Here is a 23,483-nt window from a genome sequence, read left to right on the forward strand (position 1 = left end):
AATAATAGTACTAAGAGTGGGCCCCTTGTCTTAGATTAATTGTTGGGCCCCTGGTCAAAGGTTTTTTGGTGGGCCCCCTGGTGTCCCAGTCCGACACTGATTCTAGTAGTATTTGCCATTGGATAATCCTAAATAGAAAAAAATTTCCATTATGTACTAAAGGGCCTCCCACTCATATAATTCACTGTGCCCACACACAAACCAAAGGCAAACATAAATACTAGGCTACATCCCACACTTTTTCCTGTTGCAGAGCCTGCCTTATTTCCTGTCAGGTGATCTCTGAGGGAGCACATAGACCACCACAAAATGGTGACTCATGATAAAAATATATAAAAGGACAATATTTACTGATTCTGCATAAACCATGGCACCAGTCTAGGCAATGGAAGCTAATGAAAAACTGCACGTTAAAACAATCAGTGGATCCAGAAATATAGGCTGCTATTTTCCCCCCTAGTTCACGCTTGGTCACACCCATAATGTTATTGACGGCCTCACAGATCAATACAGAGCCTCCAGAGTGTACCCAGTAAATCATTTATTCTTACTGTAATCTTCATGCTGTCTAGACATCTTTCCGAAGGCAATATGAACATTTCATTCCATTTCATAGGATGGATAACTATCTACATTGCTATGATCATCAGCATTTATTTGTAAATCAGAGCTTTACATTAATTTGAAACAAACTATAATAAACAGGTGTCTTACAATAATTTAATAAACGTGGGTTACAAAGTAAAAACAGGCCCTCCACACAAAATCTGTTAAGGGTTTAAATGAAATGGCTATTTAATGTGGCCAAAATCTGCTAAACACACACACACACACACACATATATATATATATATATATATATATATATATATATATATATATATATATATATATATATATATACACACACAACCCAGTGAATGACACTTTTTTATTTTTTTGTACGTTGAATATTCACCTAATTTTGTATCAGTTCTTTTCTGCTGTGTTACTTTAATATGGATATCCATACAGCAACTTTGGGTGTATAACACTAGGGGGGCCCTATACAGTTAGTATAAATAGCAATACATTTTCTATAATGCTTCACCAAGTATGTCTAAGAAACACTGATACATTTGTGTGTGTGTGTATATATATATATATATATATATATATATATATATATATATATATATATATATACAGGTACACAACCCAGTTAATGACATTTTTTTATTTTATTTATTTTTTTGTAAGTTGAATATTCACCTAACTTTGTATCAGTGCTTTTTATGCTGTGTTACTTTAATATGTATTTGAATACAGCAGTTTTGGGTGTATAATACTAGGGGGGCCCTATACAGTTAGTATAAATAGCAGTACATTTTCCATAATGCTTCACCAGGTATGTCTAATAAACACTGATACATTTGCAGTGTACCATTTCCTATATTAGTTGGATGATAAACTGTTTTAAAGTGGTCAAAGCATACTAATTTTGCATTCTAGTAGTCCCACATATAGAGGACAAAAAGATAGGTCCAAGGTAGTGGATATCTTCCCTTTTGGGCAATATTGTAAAGCCAGAATGCCCAGGTTAGACACTTGATGATAGTGACTACTGATTATATCTTTACCTTGCCATTGGCATTATAGCAGTGATATTTGTGCAAAACTCATTGGCTTAAAAATTCTATTGTAACATCACCTTGTACCACAGATTCTTTTCTCATTAAATCTGGCAGATTGTACAGCATCCTCTAAATGTAACACATAGAGCTGTGTGTGTGCAGAGAATAGCCGTGTCTCCAGGGGAGCAAGCTGTGGATTGTGTGCTCTTATCTCTAACGCTCACAACCCCACACACTGTGCATGTTCAGTGAGATAATGCATCAGAAGCAGAAGAGGGGAGAGGTGTGGGAGCTCTGCACAGAGGGGAATAGATCTGGCTAATAGAGGCTCAACATTTGACTCATTGTGGAACGATGCATTTGCTAAATAAATCATCAATAACAGTAAAACCGTTTATATATTTATGGGTCAGTTGCTCTAATGTATGCTAATGCCATCGATATACTATGGTTACGTCCTTCATAGGGTAAGTCTATAAGGTGCATGTTCTTTATTTATTGTTCAGTCTTCTGTCACATGAAACTGTTCAATAGAGTGAGAGTGTGTGTTTTTTGTGCTACTTAGATTGTAAGCTTTCTGGCGTATTAATGTGAATTACAAAAGGGGTTCATCACACACATCTGTGACTGGTTGAGTCAGAAATGTGTTACTGCTCTTAATAGGGCTAATGTATACTAATAGAATACTTATTAGTCAGCCCCCTCTACAACATAGATGAACATGTTACAATATCAGTAATATGTTCATGAATCAGTCAATGGCTAATGAGTTAAGCAGTAAACTGGACATGTATCCGTGACATATTACTGAGTAAATCCCAGGGTCACAAAAAAATGGAGTTGTAAGGTACCAATAACTGTGACATATTTGAAACAAACTGTTGATCAGTAAAGTAGTTCATAGAGCTTATTATGAACAATCACACTCTGCTGCATGTCATTATAAGAAGCTATTGTTGTGCACCAATGCTGTTTAATTGTTCACTCCTGTGTTGACTCTTTCACTGCTAGTTCGCCATCCTGGTGGGAACAGCAAATAAGGGCAGTGATATGTTTATCAGCCAGTCCCTTGAAAGACTTAAATGTTCTAATGACAACAATTCTTATACCCTGTGGATCTAATGAATCACCTCTCTGCTAGTGATTAGGAATAGGATAGTATTGATCTGGAACAATCTGGGAAAGAGCCACAGATAATGTTAAGCAAGGACAGAGGAAATGTCCCACATCTGTACAGGATAGTAGCGAAGTGCCTGACATGTGGATTACAAGCGGATTAAAGAAAGAGGATTGGCATTGTGCATGACACATTAACCACTAACTTGCTGAGATGGACAGTCGATACACACTCATCAGATTATTAGACAGTAATTTTTTAGACCATTGACATTCAGTTCTGCTTTCTATGACTCCAGTTGGTAGAAGATGTTCAAATATAAGCATATTAGGAAGGGGAGAATTGCCCCCAAAGTCTGCATGAACTGTACAGAGCTTTTAGTCCCATCCTATAAGTCTGGAAGGTTGGCAGTGTATGAAGGGTTACCAGCCTCCTCTCCTCCCTCCTCCCAATCCATCGTTTTCCTTCTAGCACAGAGTCGCAGAGAGAGAGAGAGAGCACTAACATCATATAGCAACTCAAAGCATACAAGGATGCCATCTGGACCCACAGCACCAAGGTGAGAGGGAATTGAAGAATAGGGTAATACAGGGGGCTGGGATTTCTGGTCGTCACTGCTGTATAGGGTTAGCACTGAACCCTAAGATTCTAAATCCTTGCAGCCTCTATTAGAGTACTATACTACGTACACAACAATACCACATTCTGCAGTCCCATAGCCTCATATCTATATGCAAAATCCTTATAAACTTGTACAGGTATGACACCTGTTATCCACAACGCTTGGGGCCTGGGGTTTTCCGGATAAGGGGGTCTTTCAGTAATTTAGATCTCCATACCTTAAGTCCAGTAAAAAATAATTTAAACAATTTAAACATTAATCAAACCCCATTGGATTGTTCTACCTCCAATAAGTATTAATTATATCTTAGTTGGGATCAAGTACAGAGAAAAAGGAAATCATTTTTAAAAATTTGAATGGAGTCTATGAGAGACAGCCATCCAACAGTTTTCCGGATAATGGAACCCTTTCCGGATAATGGAACCCATCCCTATACCTATAATTTTACTCAAAACATTGAACTATACATAACTCTGTATTCTCTCCTTTATCTACACAGTCACTCTTAAATCCTTGTCTTTGGCCCCAATATTTCTGTCTCTTGGGTCAATATTTGACAATCATTTACACTGTTTATGACCAATATCCAACCAATAATTGTCAAGCAATGCCTTTAGTCTAATTTACAGTAAAGTTATATCCACAGTTCCTTATTGTAAAATAAGACTCCACGGAGAGGTTAGTTCTCTTTCCATAATGTGTTATAAGAGCAAGAGTGTGATCTCCAGTTTTATGACAGATAGACAGAAACCGCGCAAAAACAAGCCAAAGCCATGCCTTTATACACGTGAAAGCATTTGAAAATATCTGTGTATATGGCACAAAGTGTCTCAAGGAATATTTGCTCACTTACTTATATATTATGTGTGTAACTTACAGATGCATTTGTATGTTCAATGCATGATATAAGTGTTCATAGTCTGTACTACAGAACGAAACCCCACATTGGCATATTAGTGACCCCGTTATACCTGCTCTTTATTGCATTTAGATTTAGGGACAGCATGTTATGCCGTGCCCAGGTTTTGTGAACAACTTCTTAATTATTCAAATGAAAGTTTATTGTTTTCTTAGTCAAACTATGTCAATAGTAGTCATTTTAGTCAATGCTAGTAAACACTTTATTTCTATAAAATGATTGGCTTACCTCCTGGTGTGTATTTTCTCTCACTTTAAGTGTAGTCTATCCATGTGTGCACCATCTATTGTCATGTATGGAAAGACTATTCTATCTTTATGCCAGTGTTTGTGCCTGGTGGGTGGTCATGTTGAGGGTAAATATGGAAAGAACCAATAGATCTAAAATGTGACAATAATGTATATAGATGGCACCTTTCTGTTCAGATACTGCTAATACAATATTTGGCTGCTGCAAAGTATTTATTTTTTTATTTAAAATCTTCCATTAAACTGTATATGCGTGCAGTGGGCCATGACCCCAAATTAATTATTAATGTGTTATCTGTTATGTTCCCTACAGACCTTCATGTTGTGTTGCCACACAACCAGTATTTCAGTGGCTTAGAAATGAATTCTAAGGCTGGTATTTTCTTCCAAATTCACCCGCCCCACTTATGTCCCCAGTTCCTGCCAGCTTCCCATGGTCTATCATTACACAACCAATACCTGCCCCATTTATGCCACAACCCCACCACCTGGTGTCACTGCCAACATTTTATTTTATAAAAGTAGCCACCATACCTGCATGGTCCCCACATGCACATCTTTTACATATTCTTTATAATGCTTCCATCCTCTTATCTCTCATACCTTTCCCTTCAACCCTAATGATTTCTACAAGCTCTTTCAAGCACAAAGGGTTAGCAATATGTGAAAGCTGATTTACTTACATAGGTGTTAATTAGTACCAGTGCTGTTACCAATAGCAACCAATCAGCAATTCAATATGATCAGTCTGCTATGGGTAACTACACTAGTAAAATTTAGAATTCTCTTGCAATGTGTAAACAAATGGGACCCTTTATTTTTTTTTCTACTTTTTTCTCTACTTTGCTCCCTTTCCCCATAACATGATATATTATAATTTGTGACACTGTTTCCAAATTTGAATTGTATCCTGAACCCCTTCTCAACACTTTCCTATCCCCTACTCTTTTCTCATTCTCATCCATCTACTGTACATCCATCTACATCTTGTCACTATTCGACTCCTCCAAATTCTTTTGAATTAATCTTTCTATATCCCTCATCATTTTGTGATACTCCTCATTCTGACAATATTCCTAATCCTGTCATTTTCACCATTTCCTAATTCTGTCCTTTTTCTGTTACACGCTAACCCCAAATCTTCTTATTTTACCTTTTGTCAATCTTCTTTTAACCTGTAATATTCTTTCAATCTCCCCATGTACCATCTTAGTCCTATTGCTCTTCTCTTCCTCTTACCCAGTCATGTTACTGTCGCTCTCCTTTTACCCCATGCTCATATTCTCACTCCACTTCCAACCACCTTCATTGTGTCACTCTAATTCTAGCATCATTCACACACTTTACATCATCCACACACTTTACAACCAGTTTGCATGCTTATCCTGTCATTCTTCCCATATCAATATCTTCTACCCAGTAACCCATCCCTTTCCTCTGCCCACAGTCTACTAACTACCACACTATCTCTTTCAGTCTCTCTTTTTTATTCTATCATATAACTTTCCCTATGCTGTCACCCTCTCTTGCTCTATTTCTTGTTCATTTAGTCCGAAATACTCCCACATCACCATCCTGTTACTTATCCTTTCCCCCTTCTTCATCCTGTCACTCTTTCTCTAATCCACTGCTAATCCTATCAGTCTCCCTCTTCTCATCATATCACTTTCCTGTAACACCATCCTCAGCCTGCTGCTCTCAATCTCCCTATTCTCTTACACTTTCTTTCCCTATCTACATCCTCTCACACTAAATCTATATTAATCCTTATTCTGTCCTGTTCTTCCCAATCATCCTAGTCCTGTTTCTCCCCCTTTTTCTCCCCATTTTCCCCAACCCTCACTCTTCCTTTACCCATCCTCATACTGTCTCCCCACTATCCCCGTCCTGCCACTCACAGAATCCATTCCAAACCTTTTTCATCTCTCTCCATACTCTGGAGTACGTCACTCTTCCCCTTATCAATATTCTTTGTGATCCTCATTATGTCACTTTCTCTCTACTTATTTATATTGTCACAATCCATCTCCCTCCAGGAATACTATCATTCCCTTTTCACTATTTTATTGCTCTCCATCAGTTCATCACCTTCATGTTGTCACTTTCCAACTCTCACTCCCCATATGAATTCTGTCACCCATCAATACTGTACTTGTCTTCCTTTCTCCAATCAAGGTAAACTCCTATAACCACCATGCCTTTAGAATCAGGCCCAGCCTGGTAATATGTGGATTCTGGCAAATGCCAGAGGGACTGCTGTAAGATGCCATAGACACTCATTATTTATTGGGCAGGTGGGGCTGCTTGGACCTCTGTTTATATATAATTCCAGGGCCTATTTTGAATTCCAGTCCAGACCTGCCCATAATTTTTTGTCTCTACCACCTTTTGTAGTTATTCTCTTGTCCATCCTTTCCTCTCATCCTTGTTTACAAAGTTACATAAGAGCCAAGGTTAAAAAAAAGACATACGATGCCTTGCATAAGTACTTAAACTTTTCCACGGTTTGTTTTGTTGCAACCTGAAATTAAAATGGATGTAATTTAAATTGTATGTCAGTGATGTACTCATAATAGACCACAATGACAAAGTGGGAAAATTTGGAAAATATATATAGTTTTTAAAATTACTCTAAAGCTCTAAAGTCATTATTTCATAAGTATTCATGACCTTTGCCAACCCCTAAATAAGCTCTGTTGCAACCCGTGGAGAGGCATTTTATAACTCTGAAAAAGATGGAGACATCCACAACTCAGATTTGAGGTAATGTCCATGGGTCAGGCTTTATTGAAGAATATCTAGAAGTCATTGTTGAAAAAAAAAACATTTGATATTTGTCAGATGCATGTGGGTAACTTAGATTGTGGGAGAAAGTTCTCTGATCTAATGAGGTTAAACTTCTTTGGCCATGGTGGAAAATGCTAGATGTCAGAAAGCCCATCCTGCATATTATTCTCCAGCATAAACAATCCCACCTTGGCCAGTGTTTTTGTATAACATAGATCTATCATGCACGTTGCTTGGAGATCAAAATGCACTTCTTATTCTACATGGGGTTTGCCAGTGCTTTGTAAAGGGAAGAAGTAGCTTCCCTTCCCAATTAATCTATACCCCTTTTAATCTATACCCCTTTTAATCTATACCCCTTTTCATTGATTGCTTAACTCCCACCACTGAATTTGCCAAAATGCAAACATGCAGGTGTATACGCACAAATCTACATAAGAAAAGTTACACATAACACACTAACACACAAAAAAAAAACATGTTTGTACTTATAACTAGGAGGGTGTTCATTAAAACAACTACATCTGATTTTAGATATCATTAGTTCCTAATGTATTTTCTGCCTGTCTCTGCAAGTATCAATAAGCTTTTCATTATTTGTCCTAGTTTTGTCTTCTCTCCTGTGTTTAATAAAGTGCTTGGGGGTATGCACCAAGCTGCACCAAATACTGACAGGAAGGACTATAAGACATTCCAGAGTGGGGTCTTGACATTAGCTGTGCTAAGTTATTAATTGCAATTTGAAGTAAAACTCCCCAGAGTTGGGTTGCCAAGATAAAATGCTATTCCAACATCAGTGTCTGTGCATTAATGGTTTTGCCAAGCAATAGGATTGGTATTGATCGTGTAGCAGCGGGAGAGTAATAATGAGACACCATGGAAATGTAGCAGAGCCTCAGTAAGGCTCCCTTACATCTGTATTCCTGAGCAGGAAAACTGCACTAATGGATTATCTGTAATGAAGCGGAAAGACAAGAGGTCAGTCCTCTATATATTCTCCTTGCTTCCCTGCCAACAGCATTAAGAAAGCCCCTGCAGATGTGCGCTTAAGAATAGAAACACTGACTTTTTTTTGCCACAGATAGCAACTGCAGAGCCAGTAAAAGGTAAAGGATGAGATGAGGTTTGTTCTCAAAGCATGCCAATGCATTCAGTTACTGGACTGTGTATCCTAATGGCTTTCCTGCATTAGATAAGAAGATTATGTCAAAATGAGGCTTTACACCAGACTTATATCCAGCCTACTGCCAATGCAGCTGTTTGTATTACGGAAAAGTAGGGCTTTATACCATATGCCTTATAATATCTATTTTTTTTAATGATGAGCGAGTGCTTTGAGAATAGAGAGATGCTGATATAACCAAAACAGATGAATTTAGATGAACACAGGGAGACCATTCAGATGTACCTGATGTACAAACAAGGATCCATTTTAGTAATTTAATACGCAATAATATGTTTTTATATCTGTCAGAGTTGGTATGCATGTGTATATATATTTTTATAGAGAGAGAAAGCTATTAGTATGATGATATTGCATGGAGGTGCATGACAGTAGGCTTGTGTGGGAACAGATATGTGCAGCATATATTACATGTGGTGTTAAAGAGAAGAAAATGAAACATTTGGGGAAGAATAAATCATGTTTTGTCAAAGATGCATTGTGTAGAGATATGAACAAATTCAAGAGTCAATGTAAAGAGCCTTAACCCTTTAATTGCTGCCAGCACACCGTACTAGCAAGAGAAGGAGGAGCGCACATATATCCTCCTGAAAAGGAAAACTGTATTGACAGGCCATCAATATTAATGGGATCCCCAGGGGCCTACACTAGGCTGAAACGGTTTTTAATCTGCACTTGCAAAGCTCCATTGCTGCGGTACATGATATATGTGAAGGAAATGTATCTATGATGTAGACTTTCTGCCTCTTCAGGTTTCTTGGTGTCTCAGATGGGTCTCACTTATCTCTCCTTACTTACAGCGCTTGGGTAAAATATTTTGCTTGCTGTTTGAGTAACATTTATCCTCTCCATTTGCATTCTTTTTTTCTCCTTTCTGGTTTGCACTCTCTTAAATTAAGAATTTTCCATTTGCTTTCTCTTCCATATTAGTCACAGCCGACTCTTTTTCTCATTAATACTATGATCTTCCCCCTCTCTTTCTCGTAATGAAACCCCTTTATTGCTTGTATTTCCCTTAGTCACTGCATGTCCCCCATTCAGATGTCTCCCTCCCTCCCTACTGCCTTCATTACCAGATATATCCAGTATGTGAGGAAGGTGCCAAGAATCATTTGGATAATAGATAAAATCACCTCATTAGCATCTCATTTTAATCAGTATAGGTCCCTTACAAGGTACCTGTGGAAGTGCTCAGTATGCCAGGGGGAGAATGATTGTATTTGAACACCAGGTAAACACATGGAAAATACTTTTAAGGTTCTGAATTTAAGAGCCTCTGATAGCAAACTGGCTGCACAATTACATGCAGTCTGCAACCCCCCCCCCCCTTTGGGGCAGTGTCACTTGATAAATGTTGTGTCCCTGCTGCCAGTTCCACGCAGTGAGCCTGCGCTTCCATCACAAAGACAGGCGCCTTAAAAGCCTATTAATATTTTATTACATCGTTTGCTTGCTCTTTCTGCTCCCCTGCTCTGCTACTGACTGACAGATTATCGCTCCCTCTTGCCCCCCTCCCAGGGCTGCCCCAGGCACCTTTCACATCTTATTTAGGCACTTATTTCTCTCTGAAATGCACTTCCTTGTTGGGCTACACTCCATTCACATATATTAGCCCCCAATTTATTGCCTCCAACCCTTGCCTTGTCCATGTCTCTCCCTTACCCAAACTGTGTCCATTTACCTAGATTAACTGGAGTGCCTGGCTCTAAAACATACTAATTACAGAACCTCTTTTTAGAGCTAATATCTCATTTCTTGTTTACTATGTTAGCTGAAGCACCCATTGGAGATTGCTATGTGCATGCTTCAACCTGTTATCATTCTAGATTATGGTCTTAACAGGAAGGAGGAAAACAAAATCATAATGCAAAGCAACACTGAGCAACAGACTGAATGGAGCAGGGAGTTGGTAAATGATTCTTTGCTAGAAAGGAGTATGACAATGGGATATAACTATTATTACAGATCTAGCAGATCTAGAGAAGCACTGTCATGAGTGCTGGAATATGGGTTTTCATCTGACGAACGAGGGCTATATTAAAAGAAGGGTGGAAATCAAACAGCTTCAGTTAAAGATTATTTACTGTGCTGTAAAAACTTGCAAATAATGCCGTTTCTGCCCTGCTCACTGTGCAGTATATCTATTCTAACTGTGCAGCTTACAGTTGGAAGGACAGATTGAAGGTCATAGAGTTTGCATGTCTGTACCATCTGTAGTGTGTGGCAGTCACAGGACCAGTATATGTGTCATAATTATTTTGTGTGTAATTCACTGCAATCATGTACAATCGTCATCTTTATCTACTATTGCAGACACGTAAACATTTGTATACATGAAGCTACAAACTGGGCAACATAGCAGCCATGTGACTAAGAGCATGCCACACAAGCAGCCAAACTGTGTCTCCAAAATGAAAGTTCTCCAAACAGACTTCCTAATAACAGTTAATGGAGTGGTTCACCTTTAAGATAACTTTTAGTATACTATAGAATTTTCCAATTTTAATCAACTTTTTAATTGGTCTTCATTATTAAATTTTTGTAGTTTTTGAATTATTTTACTTTTTCTTCTGACTCTTTCCAGCTTTGAAATGGGGATCACTGACCCCATCTAAATATCAAATGCTCTGCAAAGCTACAAAAATATTGTTATTGCTTCTTTTTATTACTCTTTCTATTCAGCCATATCCGATTCATATTCCAGTCTCTTATTCAAATCAGTGCATGGCTGCTAGGGTAATTTGGACCATATTGCTGGATTTGCAAACTGGAGAGCTGCTGAATAAAAAGCAAATGAAAAAAAATGAAAATCAGTTACACATTGTCTCAGAATATCACTCTCTACATCATACTAAACATTAACCCAAATGTGAGCAAACTCTTTAATTATACTTCAGCTATGGCCTCAACATGTGTCCCTTGCTTGAATGCAGATATAATGTACTGTCCATGCTGAAATATTAAAATGTGATGCATTTAGTTCCCATAGCTTATATGCAATTGCCATTTCTATTAAAATTTGTAGATGACTCCTCATATCATATTTAAGGCAGATGAGATTCTGTTAAATGTTTTGCAGCATTGTATGTTCCACAGTCATAACTTCTCTTATAGCTTCCTTCTTTTTCTCACAGGCAGAACAGAAGCATCTACATCCAATGGCTCCCTTATGTCTACATCACTGTGACCAAGCAGATGCAGAACTATATTTCATATATTTTAAATGCCTTCTGTTGGGTTTTGATATTCACTAACCGTGGTTTAATTTCTCTCCCCAGATTCAAAACCAGAACAAGAAATTCAACATAAAATAGACTCAAGACTCCATTCTCCATTCAACTACCATTTCATCACCAAGAAAAGATTCTGCAGGCATTACCGTTTCCTCCATATGGAATAAAACTTATATTAATGCTGTATTTCTAACTTGTCTGTCCTATGGGCCTTCCTTTAATATGTATCTTCATTTTTACTGAAGGTGCATTTTCGGACGTTTACTTAAAAAACAAACGCTACTGAAATAGGATCTCAATATAACTAACCATTTAATTCCACTACAACATACCATGGATTGTAGCTTGTCTAAATGTTTACCCTGGGAACAAAAGGAATAAATATTGTGGAAGATTAAAATAAAAAACAAAATCAACAAAAATTGATTCTGGGTGTCAGATCACCTCAAAGATAGGCAACTTAATGGCAACTTGCAGAATCCTTGTGTAGTGACTTACTGACTCTTCCTGAGCAATGGAGTGTATGCAGGAACTACAGCATCCGCTAATTGAAAGATCTCTGGGCGGGGGGATACTGACACCTCTGCTTTCTAGAGATAGTGGGGGAGGTGGGGGGCTTCTTTGGAAATGTCTCCCCCACAGAGGACAGTCTGGAAAAGAACTCACTCAGCAGTTTCTGGATCCTGGAAGTCTGCGCAGAACTGTAGAGCCAAGGTGTGGAAAGGTGGCAGATGTGCCTTTTTGGAGGTCAGCAGAGGCTCAGGTTTGGAAAGGAACAGACTATATAGAAACAACTTTTGTGGACAAAAATGGAAGCCCTGACAGCTGCAAGAAGTTGTTGTACTCACCAGAGAAGGATATCCATACTGTTTCCTGTGAAGTGGGAGAAGATGACGTAATGGATATAGAGGTGGGCTTCTTGCACATAAATACTAGATAAAAGCTATAAGGCAGGATGGAAACACAATGATAAGAGCATGTGTAAAGTACCATAGCATTTTTTGCATGGCAGGGAAATTAGATTGTGAGCTTCACTTGAGCTAGGACTGATTTGAATGATGAACAGTCTCTTATAGGAGTTGTACACTACATACATAAATAAGTGAAATTGTTGCATGGAATGTATAAAAGAATAATAGTGCTGCATTGGTCTCCTTTTGGCATCCACGACCACAGCAGAAGAAAATGTATAATTCACTTGACTGTGGGTGGATTTACACTCTAACTCATTTTTTTAAAGATGATTTGGCAGTAGAAACATTTGATTTTACTGCCACTTTTGCATTTTCTGCTATTTTATGACCATACTTTATTACACATCTATCTATCTCTATCTAAGGTTAGGAAAGAAGAGGGTTCTGCTTTTAGTGAGAGTATGAGGATGCTAGCATCAGACATTTGGGCATAGATATGTGTTTTAGTAGATTTTGCAAAGGAATAATTTATTACAATCAAATTTATAAAAGTGTTAACTTTTGGCTGCTAAATAACTTGTTCCAATCTTAAGCACTTATAAAAACACTGCAAGAGTAAGGAATGTAAATGGATGCTGTGTACATAGAGAAAGTCTAATATCTGTGCCATTATCTATAATGGGGCATTTTACCTGTATTAAAAACATAAATGGATTGGAGAGAGAAAAAATGTGTGTGTGTGTGTGTACGACTCTGGATTGTTAAGGAAAAATATAACTCTTTGACCATAACTAACATTCTATCATTACATTTCATGACAGTTTTATTTTGCACTTTCCTCTGAATAATGAATTTGTGATTACAAAGAAATGTTGACTAATCTAAACCCTGTAAGGGATGTGTAACACTTGAGTACACATAAGCTGCTACTTGTAGCCTGCCAAAAGAGGTTACATGTACTTGTACCATGGAAAACAATAAACCATTTTTCAAGACAGATGCAAGCAGCAGTTACTAATCTCCCTGTTTTATATAACAATAGGATCAGCAGACTAAGCAGCTGCTGGTAAAGCTCAGAAATAGAGAGCTCAGCTAGAGTCCTGACACACGCAGTTTCAGTATCATGCAGTTTCAGTATATTTGTTCAGAACATCTTATCTAACCCAAATTGTGGGAATGGAACATCCTAAAAAGATTTTGCTATGGGTAACTTCTCAAAAAAAAAAGTGGAACAGACCAGGGTAGCATGCCATACTGCTAGCTCATCCTTTCGTAGATTTGTGTGATTTTTTTATGAGCCCGAAATGTTCAATGCCTCTATCTGTTGTCCCTGCAACACAAATATTTCCATCTGACCAATGAATCCTACTAAATAAATAACCAGACTGAACACCCCTATAGACTAACTACCTGGATCACTTGCTTACCCCCATCTATTGCTGCATCAGAAGCTGATGTTCTTTGTTTCGCTGAGTTGAACCCTTCCTCTTGATGACCCCTTTTGTTCTTCTGTTGCTTTAACTTGAAACCTAAATTCTTTCATACCAACTTTTTCTTTCCGTGGCAGCCTCACAGTTCTATGTTGTTGAATGTTCTCTTGTCTTTGCTGCTGAGATGATTTCACATGTTGCCTTGCATTGTCCTGCTGCCACACTGGTTCACCTGTGACCCCTGTGTTACCTAATCTGTATCAGCCTACTTTGTCATCTGCTCTCAGGCCTAGCAGACTTGTCCTTGCTGCAGAAATTACTGTCTAGGCTGATTAGGTGCATACCTCCAAACCGTTCAGATGGAAAGTCCCACTTTTGACAGCTCAACCCGCAGTCCCTCATTTGTACTGGAAAGTCCTGATGATTTTCTGCACTGAACTTAAGTTTCTAACTTAATTGGCTTTTGCAGAGAGACCAGAACAGCTGCAGATAATATACTTTTGTGACAATTTTGAAATAAGCAAATAAGTAATTGTAACAATATAAGATAACAGGTCTCTTGGGAGAAGTTAGATTCACTTCCATTAGCAGAACTGTAATAACTAAAAAAAACTTTATGTTCAAACTTTCATAACCTGCCAAATTTTGTAAAATTAACATGGTAATTAGGGGGTGTGGCCAAAAAAAATTGTCAACTTTTTTGTCCCTCTTTTTATTCCCAAAATGTTGGGAGGTATGTAGTTGGGCAATGAGAAATAGAAATTCGAAATTTGCTGGGGAGCATTTTAGGATTTGCGAGAAGGGGACCTTTCCCTATGTGTAGGGTTGCCACGCGGGCTGGTAAGGCACCTGCCAAGGGCGGGGCCGACATTACAAATTTAATGTAGTTGCAGGTAAATTTGTAATATCCTTAACAAAAGCCCTTGGCCCTTCGCTGGAAACATACCTTTTCGCCGTCTATCTGGTCAAGGCACAATGTGGCTCCGCCCCCTTTTGTGTCACAGCCCCGTGGCTCTGCCCCTTTTGGCATCACGGCCCACCCCTTTTGATAGTGCTCAGGGTCAGACTGGGCCTGTGGGACACCATTGTGGTGGAAGGGCAGCTGGAAGCTGTGGCACTATTGGGAGGGTGAGTTGGAAACCTGCAGGATTAGATTGTATGGTGTATTGATGATGGCACATCCTCGTATCTCCTAAAACGATCCCCTGCACATCTGGACTACCTTCTGTCAATCTTATTCACAGTTCAATTTTCGCTAAGATTTGAAGCCAAGACTTCTTGATTCCTGCCTGATTTTCCCTAAGCACTGGACCAGGAAGGCAGCAGTTAAAACATAGCTCTGCACCTAAATCAAAAAAGGTTATCTGGCCCCTCTATATGTAATAAAAGTATGTAATAAAATTTCACAATTGCATAGGCTATTTTGTGACAAAATATTTAACAAAACTCCAGAGCAGTTAACACTAATCTTTGCTTTGCCATGTAATATTCTCCAGCGAATGATTATACTGTACATTGCAAGCAGCGCTAAATATTTGCAAAAACGCCATTTTAAACATTGCTTGCGATTTTCAATTACATTCCCCCTTAAATCTTTTTAACTTGACCTGTTAAGGGCAGTGCTGGTTATCACTATATACGGTATATGTATATAGAGGAATATATTTATGTTTACAAGCATAAGCTCATATCTATATGTGTCAGCTTTCCAAACTGTATTTATTAAAATGGCATTTATACAGTAAAGCAACTTTTATGTATATCTGCACAATGTGTACATAAGTCTGCACATATGCAGTTTAATTAGATGCCTTGGGTACATTATTGTGTGTGGTACAGGACTGTATAATAATGGTGTATAACAGACAGTCTGTGCATGCATCAGTGCTTAACAATCGTCTGCTGATTTACAAACTGTTTTCAAGACAGAGAGGCATGGACCAGACAGATGGAGAAGTGACAGGGGAGAGGGGGAGTAGAAAACTGAGCAAATAAACTCATGCAAGGGGGAGGCTGGTGCTGCCTGCATTGTACCCAATCTACTGTAAGAGCACAAGTCAGTATACAGTCATGTGAATGGACGAGAGAGGAAGAATCTGACCAGTTTCGCTTCGCCAAAATTCAGGAAATGGTAAAAATTCACCAAAATGGGCGACAATTTTTTTTTGACACGCAATAAATGTTTTCATCCATTGAAATCGATGGGCATCATTTTAATGGCGAAACTTGGTGAATAATTTCCCTGACCACTAGAGAGGAGCCTTGATCGTGAACCCAATATGCCATCATGAAGCTGTAGGCTAGGGCCACACAACACGGACTTCAGGCTGTGGAGAAACGTGGGCTGGGAATCCACTGCTCCTCTTCTGCTGCCTCAGGTACAGGCAGAGGTGAAAGATTTCTGAACCAAAACACGAGATTTTGCATTTCACCCTGAAATCCACTGCGTCCGCAGCTCAGCAGAAGAGGACCAGTGGATTCTTGGCCTGCGGAGAATCCATGGGGCAGATTCACTAAAGGGCGAAGTGGCAAATGCTAGCAACTTTCCACCAGCGCTGCCACTCGCAGGGACATTGGCAATTCGCTAACAAACAGGACCATCGCTAGCGTTCATTCGCACTCTATCGCCAGACAACTTTAAGCTCTGGCAAACGATCGTTACTCAGCAAATTCACTAAAGTGCGGATTTTACTGAACGTTACCTCTTTCGCTAGAGTTGACTTTGCCACCTCAGACCAGGCAAACTGCTAAAAAGAAGCTAGATCATCCTCAATCTTCTGTCACTTACATCATATACTGTGTGCGAAAATGCATTAAAGTTAAAAAAAAAAGCTGCCGACTTTTCATTTTTATAAGCGGGATTGGCTGAAAAAGTCCTAACTTTCCTAAAGGTTCTATGGACGTGTAATAAAAGTGGTAACTTCAAGCATTTGCCCCAACATGTGTAATAAAGACCTCCATATAACTTTAAATTCTAAACTTTGCAAATTGACCTAACCGCAACTTTGAATTATAAACTTTGCAAATTGACCTAACTGCAATGAAGCGCATCTTCGCTATGAATTGCTCGCACAGCCGAAGTAACAATATTGAAATGCCTGCGTTCGTCGCCCAGGATGAAACGTTTAGTGAATTAGCGTATTCGTAGCACATTGGCACCTGGCAAAGTGGTGCGAGGGCTGCGAAGCTGATGCTGGCGAACATTCGCCCCTTAGTGAATCTGCCCCAATGATGGTTGGCCGTTTATACATTTGGGAGACTGGTATTGCCCCCAGTTTATATTTGTTTCTGTACACATGACATGGTACGTTATTTATTCTATGGTGCTACTGCATGTAGTATATACGGTATGTACTGTGTACAGTAGTTAGAGCATAGTACACTGCTTCTCCTACATCTAGTAGTGCATGTGTGTTCTATACAAGTCATGATGCAGTAGAAACTGTCTGGGGGTGTTTCACTGCTACTGCCTGTGGAGCCTGTATACTGTATACTGTATAACATGTGCTCTATACAAGGCATGGTAGGCAAGTACTCTAAGGCCAAGGACACTCAAAGCAGACATTTTCCTACAAATTGCATATTTACCGGCATTGTAGCTGCCAGTAAATTTGTAATACTCCTAACAAAAGCCCTCGGCCCAACCCCAACCCGCTCCAAATTTACCGTTTTTGCCGTCTTCTGGCCAATCACACGTTCAGGCCCCGCCTCTTTACGGCACAGCACGCCTCCTTTTAATCACGGCCCGCCCACTTGCTCCCGCCCCCACCACCAGCCGGTGAACATTTTATCAAAAGGTGGAAACCCTAAAGGTAATAGATCAGTTTTACTTGGGCCAGTGCTCCTGCTAGAAGGAAACTTCACCGATCCGTGGAAAAACTCTCTTATCTCCTTTTAGGGCAATGACACATGAGGAGATTAGACATCTTGTGATTAACCTCCTCTAGCACAGGGGCACTAATCTCCTCCAATGCTTCCCCAGTGGTTAACATGCAAATTGGTGATGGGGAAACATACACAGTTCCACTACTTTCCAAGTGGCAATCACACATGTGCAATAGAGTGAAACTTGCTGTATGTGAACATGCCTGGGACACTGGTCAGAAGTGACCTCACAGCACAATGCGCACAAATGTCTTCCTTTAATTCTTCTTTTCTTCTAAATTCTTATTTGCCCAACTTTGAAATGACTTTATTAAAGGAATATGAGACTTAGATGTGTTGTGACAGCATCTCATAAAACAGCAAAACCGAATACCTGCGAAAATGCTGTGTTTGCTCCTGTTGAGACACTTAGAACCAGTTACCGTACTCAAGAATTTCCTCTCAGCAAGTCAATTTCTACTACACAACTGAGAGTGCCTTAGATTTTTGCTGATCACTGCACTTTTGGGGAATGTGAGCTTTTATAAAGTTCCGTTACATAACAGTGCAGGGGGTTAGGAGTGCAGCATGGACAAGTGCATTATAACTTTGGCAGTTATAGGCAGGAGGTAAGGAATAACATCAAAGGGCTTATTTTCGAACTCAGCGAAAATTAAAGTTACACAAAAATGGACACAGTTTTTGCATCATCCGTTAAATGCATTTGCATGTATTTGTGCCAATCACAACTGTGACTTCCAAGTCTGCTGCAATTAATCAAATTATGCCTATTTAAACAGGAGAATCCTGGAGCAGCAGCCACCCTAAAGGAGGCATTGCAGGCTGTAACTATAGGCCCAGTAGACTACAAATAACACATTTGTGTTTAATTTATCAAAATGTGCAAGTGTACACATTTTCTCACTCTGGAGCTATTACATTAGATGCAGATTTTCTGCACAGCCGCAATTACTCTGGGATTGTAGGGAAAAAGTTGCATTCTGGGTAAAATAACAAGGCGATTTTCACCCAAATTGCTCTTTGCATGCTATTCTTGTGTTTGTAAATAAGCCCTCAAGACCTGATCCTGATATCTCTTTCGTCACCCTTTTCTCATTATACTCAGTGTGACTTAGCTCTCATCAGCCAGATGCAGTAACAACCACATAATTTCACCATAATGTGCAAATATCAGCACTGTGCTAGTTCTGAAAAGGACAATGTCTCTGTAAGATGCTGATGATGAGCCAAGCCTCCCCTCCCCTATATAACTTAACTCTTACATGCAGGGATGTAAATTGGCTCCTTCATAATTCCGATTTTTTTTCCTGCAGTAAAGCGTTAACTATTTGTGCCTTGAGAATCCCTTTAGACTTCAGAGCAGGACACTGTTAAAAAAAAACAAAAAACGTGTAGCTGTGGTGCTGCCCTGAGTTTGAACCTGCAATTTAGTCTGTACTACTGTTCATCAATCTTGACTTTTAATATATTTGCTGAAGCACATCAAACAAAATATAATTTCTGCTTTAAATTTTGTTTCTGAAGCTCTGCTGACAATATTTCCACCAGTCTCCCCCCTTATTAGAGGTGATAATGGTCAAGCATTTTAGTCGCCAGAGTATTCTGCCTTCAACAGGTGCATTTCTAGAGTTACAATCTTATGATTAATGAATGACACCATGAATTGTGGTTTATCCCTAGACAAACATTGTGGTGACTAATACTTGGGTTAACCGCACAGTCAATTATCTTGTGTGCATGGGGGCATTAACCCATGCCAGCCTGTAATCGATAAAACAATGGGAAAAAAAATCTGATTTGTTTTATTTTAAACACTGTCTAAAATCACTCAAATCAGGTGGATAAAATGCTTAGAAGCAACAGCAAGGTGCAGATTGTAATCCATATTTCCATTATGTTGTGTCCTACTGACTGTCTTCAATACACTATTGCTTGTTCCCAGACATCCAACAGCTTGTCAAAACATTTATCTTTGACTTCATTTAACCTTGTCTGCTTCGTTCATATTTTTCTTTACAAAAATGCCTATTGTGACCATCTCGTGTCCTGCGTAAGATAAGATTTGTAGCTCAGGCTGATTAATATGCACCCCTTTCCTTCATTTTGAGCATTTTATTCAGTTTTAATGTGAAAGGTAATTGACAGTAATTCTTCCAGATTTCACTGATGGCTTCTACAACAGAATAATGTACCCTTAAAGAAACAAAAATAGACAGACAAATGTATTCTGAAGTGAAGGGTCCTTATCCCATATTTTGAAAAGCTGGACCAAAAACCCCCACAAAAACCAGTGTTCAAGGTCCATCTAATAATTCTTTAATGTGGGATGTAAAGCAACACACAAGGCACTTGCCATTGTATTTTTACCTTCGGGTAAATCCAGACCTGGTTTGGCAAAAGCTCCATGTCTACACCTCCATTACCTACAATTTGCTGGTATCTTTAAAACCTATCAACTATATTTGGTGTTCCTTGTCTGCATCAGTTAATATTTCTCTTTTAAATACATAGCTAAATGGAATAGCATTGTGTAGTACTATGTGAAGCATATAAGCACAACTGGGTTATATCTATGCTGCCTTTGTCTTCTGCAGAACACATCTAGTGACAGTGACACAGACAGCGAAAGCCACTTCTCCTTGCTTCTCCCTCAGGACTATTTGGGACTGGCAGTGTTCTCTATGCTTTGCTGTTTCTGGCCCCTTGGCATTGCAGCTTTCTTCCTATCACAAAAGGTAAGAAGTAGAAAGGCAAATAGAGTTGAATGCAAAGAAAAGGGAACAAGTGATTGTGGTGGCACTAGGTTTAGTGAATGTAGATAGAAGTACATCTGGAATAAAACTTAAGAGGGTCTGATATAAGAAAACTTGTGCAGACTGGAAGTCTGAATGAACCGTGTAATAGAGGGAGGGCAACATAGATACTGTCATTTAATGAACTTATCCGTTGTATGCACCTCTCTACAGACCAACAAAGCTTCAGCTCAGGGTGACTACCATGGAGCAAGTGTAGCTTCAAGACAGACCTTCCTGCTGGCTGTGTTGTCCATCTTCTTCGGCATCTGCACATACGTTGGTGCTGTTGTAGCTCTCATCGCATACTTATCCAACAGAGCACCTACTTAATTTGTCAGCCATCCTTACAGTGAACTACGTAACAGAACAGACAGCTTGCGCCTCAAATAACCTGGATTCTACTAATTTAAAATCAACAAGAAAGCTTGTACCCCACCTGGAGGACACCCTTTATAACAGACAAAACCATATCCTTTAACAAAACAAACCCCACTTTGTAACATCTCTCTCTCTATATATACGTACTTTGTTCAAACAACTTGTGGAATTATTTTTTTTCTATTAAGGGCAGCTGCAGTACTGCAAAATTACCATTTATGTTGTCCTATGAGAGCAGGAAAGTTTTAATCATCAAGATAATCTCATATGTAAGCGATGTGCTGCTTGCACTGACAATTCTGAGTAAAGCCATTAACTGAAAACAGAGCATAGTTTAGACTAGCCTTAGAAAAATATGATTTACTTCAAATTTTTTTTTTAAAAAAAAGTATGCATTGCCAAATGTATATGGTACACTTGGGGCTATCTTCTTTCTTCCAGTCATTTGATTCCTGCTTTTGCTCCCAAAAAAGATTTGCAATTCTCTTATAACAACTCTATAACCCCCAATGATATTAATATTTTATTTCAATAATACTTAAGAGAAAGACCAGTTTGAATGTAACTTTCTGATGTACTGATAAATAAAAGTCTAAGAGTAGAAGGAAGAATGGCTTTATCTCTATATATATATATATATATATATATATATATATATATATATATATATATAAAATTCAATTTACATGATCGATTTGCATGATCAATTTACATGAATCAAGTTATTACTAAACATTAGGCTTATTAATAATCAAGTCATGTGCAAATCAAAAATAGCCAAGGTTTTTGCCAGCAAAATGGCATTGTTTTCAGGGAAAAAATAAATTATAGGTACTGAATAAATAGGGTATTGAAATGTACTGACGAAAATGTGTATGTGTTTTGCCAGTGCAGCTGCTAATTGGCATATTGCATGCAAGTTGGGAGAGTGCTTTCCTGGCATTGGGAGGGGTGTGAGAATGCTGTAATTTCCAGTATGACAAAGCTTTTGGTGCATTAAATCACAAATTAGTAGGTGCAAGACAGTTTTATGTATGTACAATATGGATTTAAAGTAACACCCCTTAAGGCAAGAACCTCTGTGTTTAGTCTATAAGTCTTCACAATTTTGCACTTTTGTGATGTCGTTTATTTAGTCACTGGTGGTTGCCTAATAAATTGGTAGCCCCCAATTTTTGTTACTTTCCTTGTCCTTTAACACCTGCCTGGTTTCACTAAATTAAGATGGTACAACTGCTCATTGGTAAGCAAATGGTGGGTGGTATGTGTTTGTGTCAGATGAATTACATTCACTTTTATTTGTCGTACTCTTCATTATTATTAAGCCCCAAACACTTCCCACAAGGAACTTCATCAGATATTATTTGTGGATGCTAAGAAAAGAAACAAGTATTTACACACTATTTGGTTATTGCAATATTAAACATTGCAACCTATTTTCAGATATTTTATTCCTGCATTAATAAAACATTAACTTACAAGATATACATGGACTCTTGTTGCCTGATGCACCCAATTTTTCTACCAATCTACAGAGTGGGCAGTACTTCTGGGACATACCTATCCATACAAGTCACACTGGAAGATGGACTGAAAGAATCCAAAAAACAATTCAACTTAAATGTTAATTTTATAAATGACTGTGCTACAAATTATAAATCTGCATTACATCTTTAGCAATAATTGTCTATCTGTATACCTATACAAACTATATATATATATATATATATATATATATATATATATATATATATATATATATATATATATAGTCCAATGAAATACAGCACTCAAGTGATATGTGAAATAAAGAGTTTTTTTTGTTTTAAATTGAATGCAAGAGAATGCTGGTCCTTAACAACCATATGAATACTTTACCGATCGTGCACCTCAACAAATTGTTTGGATACGAGTGTGGACACAGACTTATTTATAGATATATATATTCTGTTATTCGGAAACCCATTATCAAGAAAGCTCCGAATATCAGAAAGGCCATCTTCCATAGACTCCACTTTATATAAATAATCCAATCTTTTAAAAATTATTTCCTTTTTCTCTGTAATAATAAAACTGTACCTTATACTTGATCCAAACTAAGATATAATTAATCCTTATTGGAAGCAAAATCAGCCTATTGTGTTTATTTAATGTTTAAGTGACATTCTAAAAAAGTATGAAGATCCAAATTACAGAACAATCTGGAAAACCCCAGTTCCTGAGCATTCTGGATAACAGGTCCCGTACCTGTATATGGAATAACACCGATTTAACAGCGATATGATCATCCGAACACATCCATTAAAATTTTTATATTGCATTTCTATGCACTTCTTATTAGAGCTGAACAGTGTGCCGT

At 38.3% G+C, this 23,483-nt stretch overlaps 1 protein-coding gene across 3 annotated transcripts; it reads left to right on the forward strand.

Annotated features, from left to right (window-relative positions):
• Positions 1–1,862: 1,862 nt before the first annotated feature.
• Positions 1,863–22,953, forward strand: LOC108698629 (transmembrane protein 91). Of its 3 annotated transcripts, XM_041572941.1 has the most exons (5): positions 1,863–2,080; positions 3,202–3,289; positions 11,768–12,632; positions 20,546–20,686; positions 20,918–22,953. In XM_041572941.1, the coding sequence occupies exons 3-5, from the start codon at positions 12,237–12,239 to the stop codon at positions 21,074–21,076; spliced, it is 696 nt and encodes a 231-aa protein (XP_041428875.1). In that variant the 5' UTR covers positions 1,863–2,080; positions 3,202–3,289; positions 11,768–12,236; the 3' UTR covers positions 21,077–22,953. The 3 variants fall into 3 exon arrangements, with proteins under 3 accessions (XP_041428875.1, XP_041428876.1, XP_018085739.1); XM_041572942.1 differs by lacking the exon at positions 3,202–3,289; XM_018230250.2 differs by lacking the exon at positions 1,863–2,080 and having other exon boundaries at positions 3,085–3,289.
• Positions 22,954–23,483: the final 530 nt, after the last annotated feature.

The sequence above is a fragment of the Xenopus laevis genome, chromosome 8L (assembly GCF_017654675.1).
Source record: "Xenopus laevis strain J_2021 chromosome 8L, Xenopus_laevis_v10.1, whole genome shotgun sequence".
NCBI lineage: Eukaryota > Metazoa > Chordata > Amphibia > Anura > Pipidae > Xenopus > Xenopus laevis.

Coding starts and splice junctions, on each gene's coding strand:
- LOC108698629 (XM_041572941.1), top strand. CDS start 12,237: ATGGAGTGTATGCAGGAACTACAGCATCCGCTAATTGAAAGATCTCTG. Junction 12,633..20,545: donor ATGACGTAATGGATATAGAG/GTGGGCTTCTTG, acceptor TGTCTTCTGCAG/AACACATCTAGTGACAGTGA. Junction 20,687..20,917: donor CTTTCTTCCTATCACAAAAG/GTAAGAAGTAGA, acceptor ACCTCTCTACAG/ACCAACAAAGCTTCAGCTCA.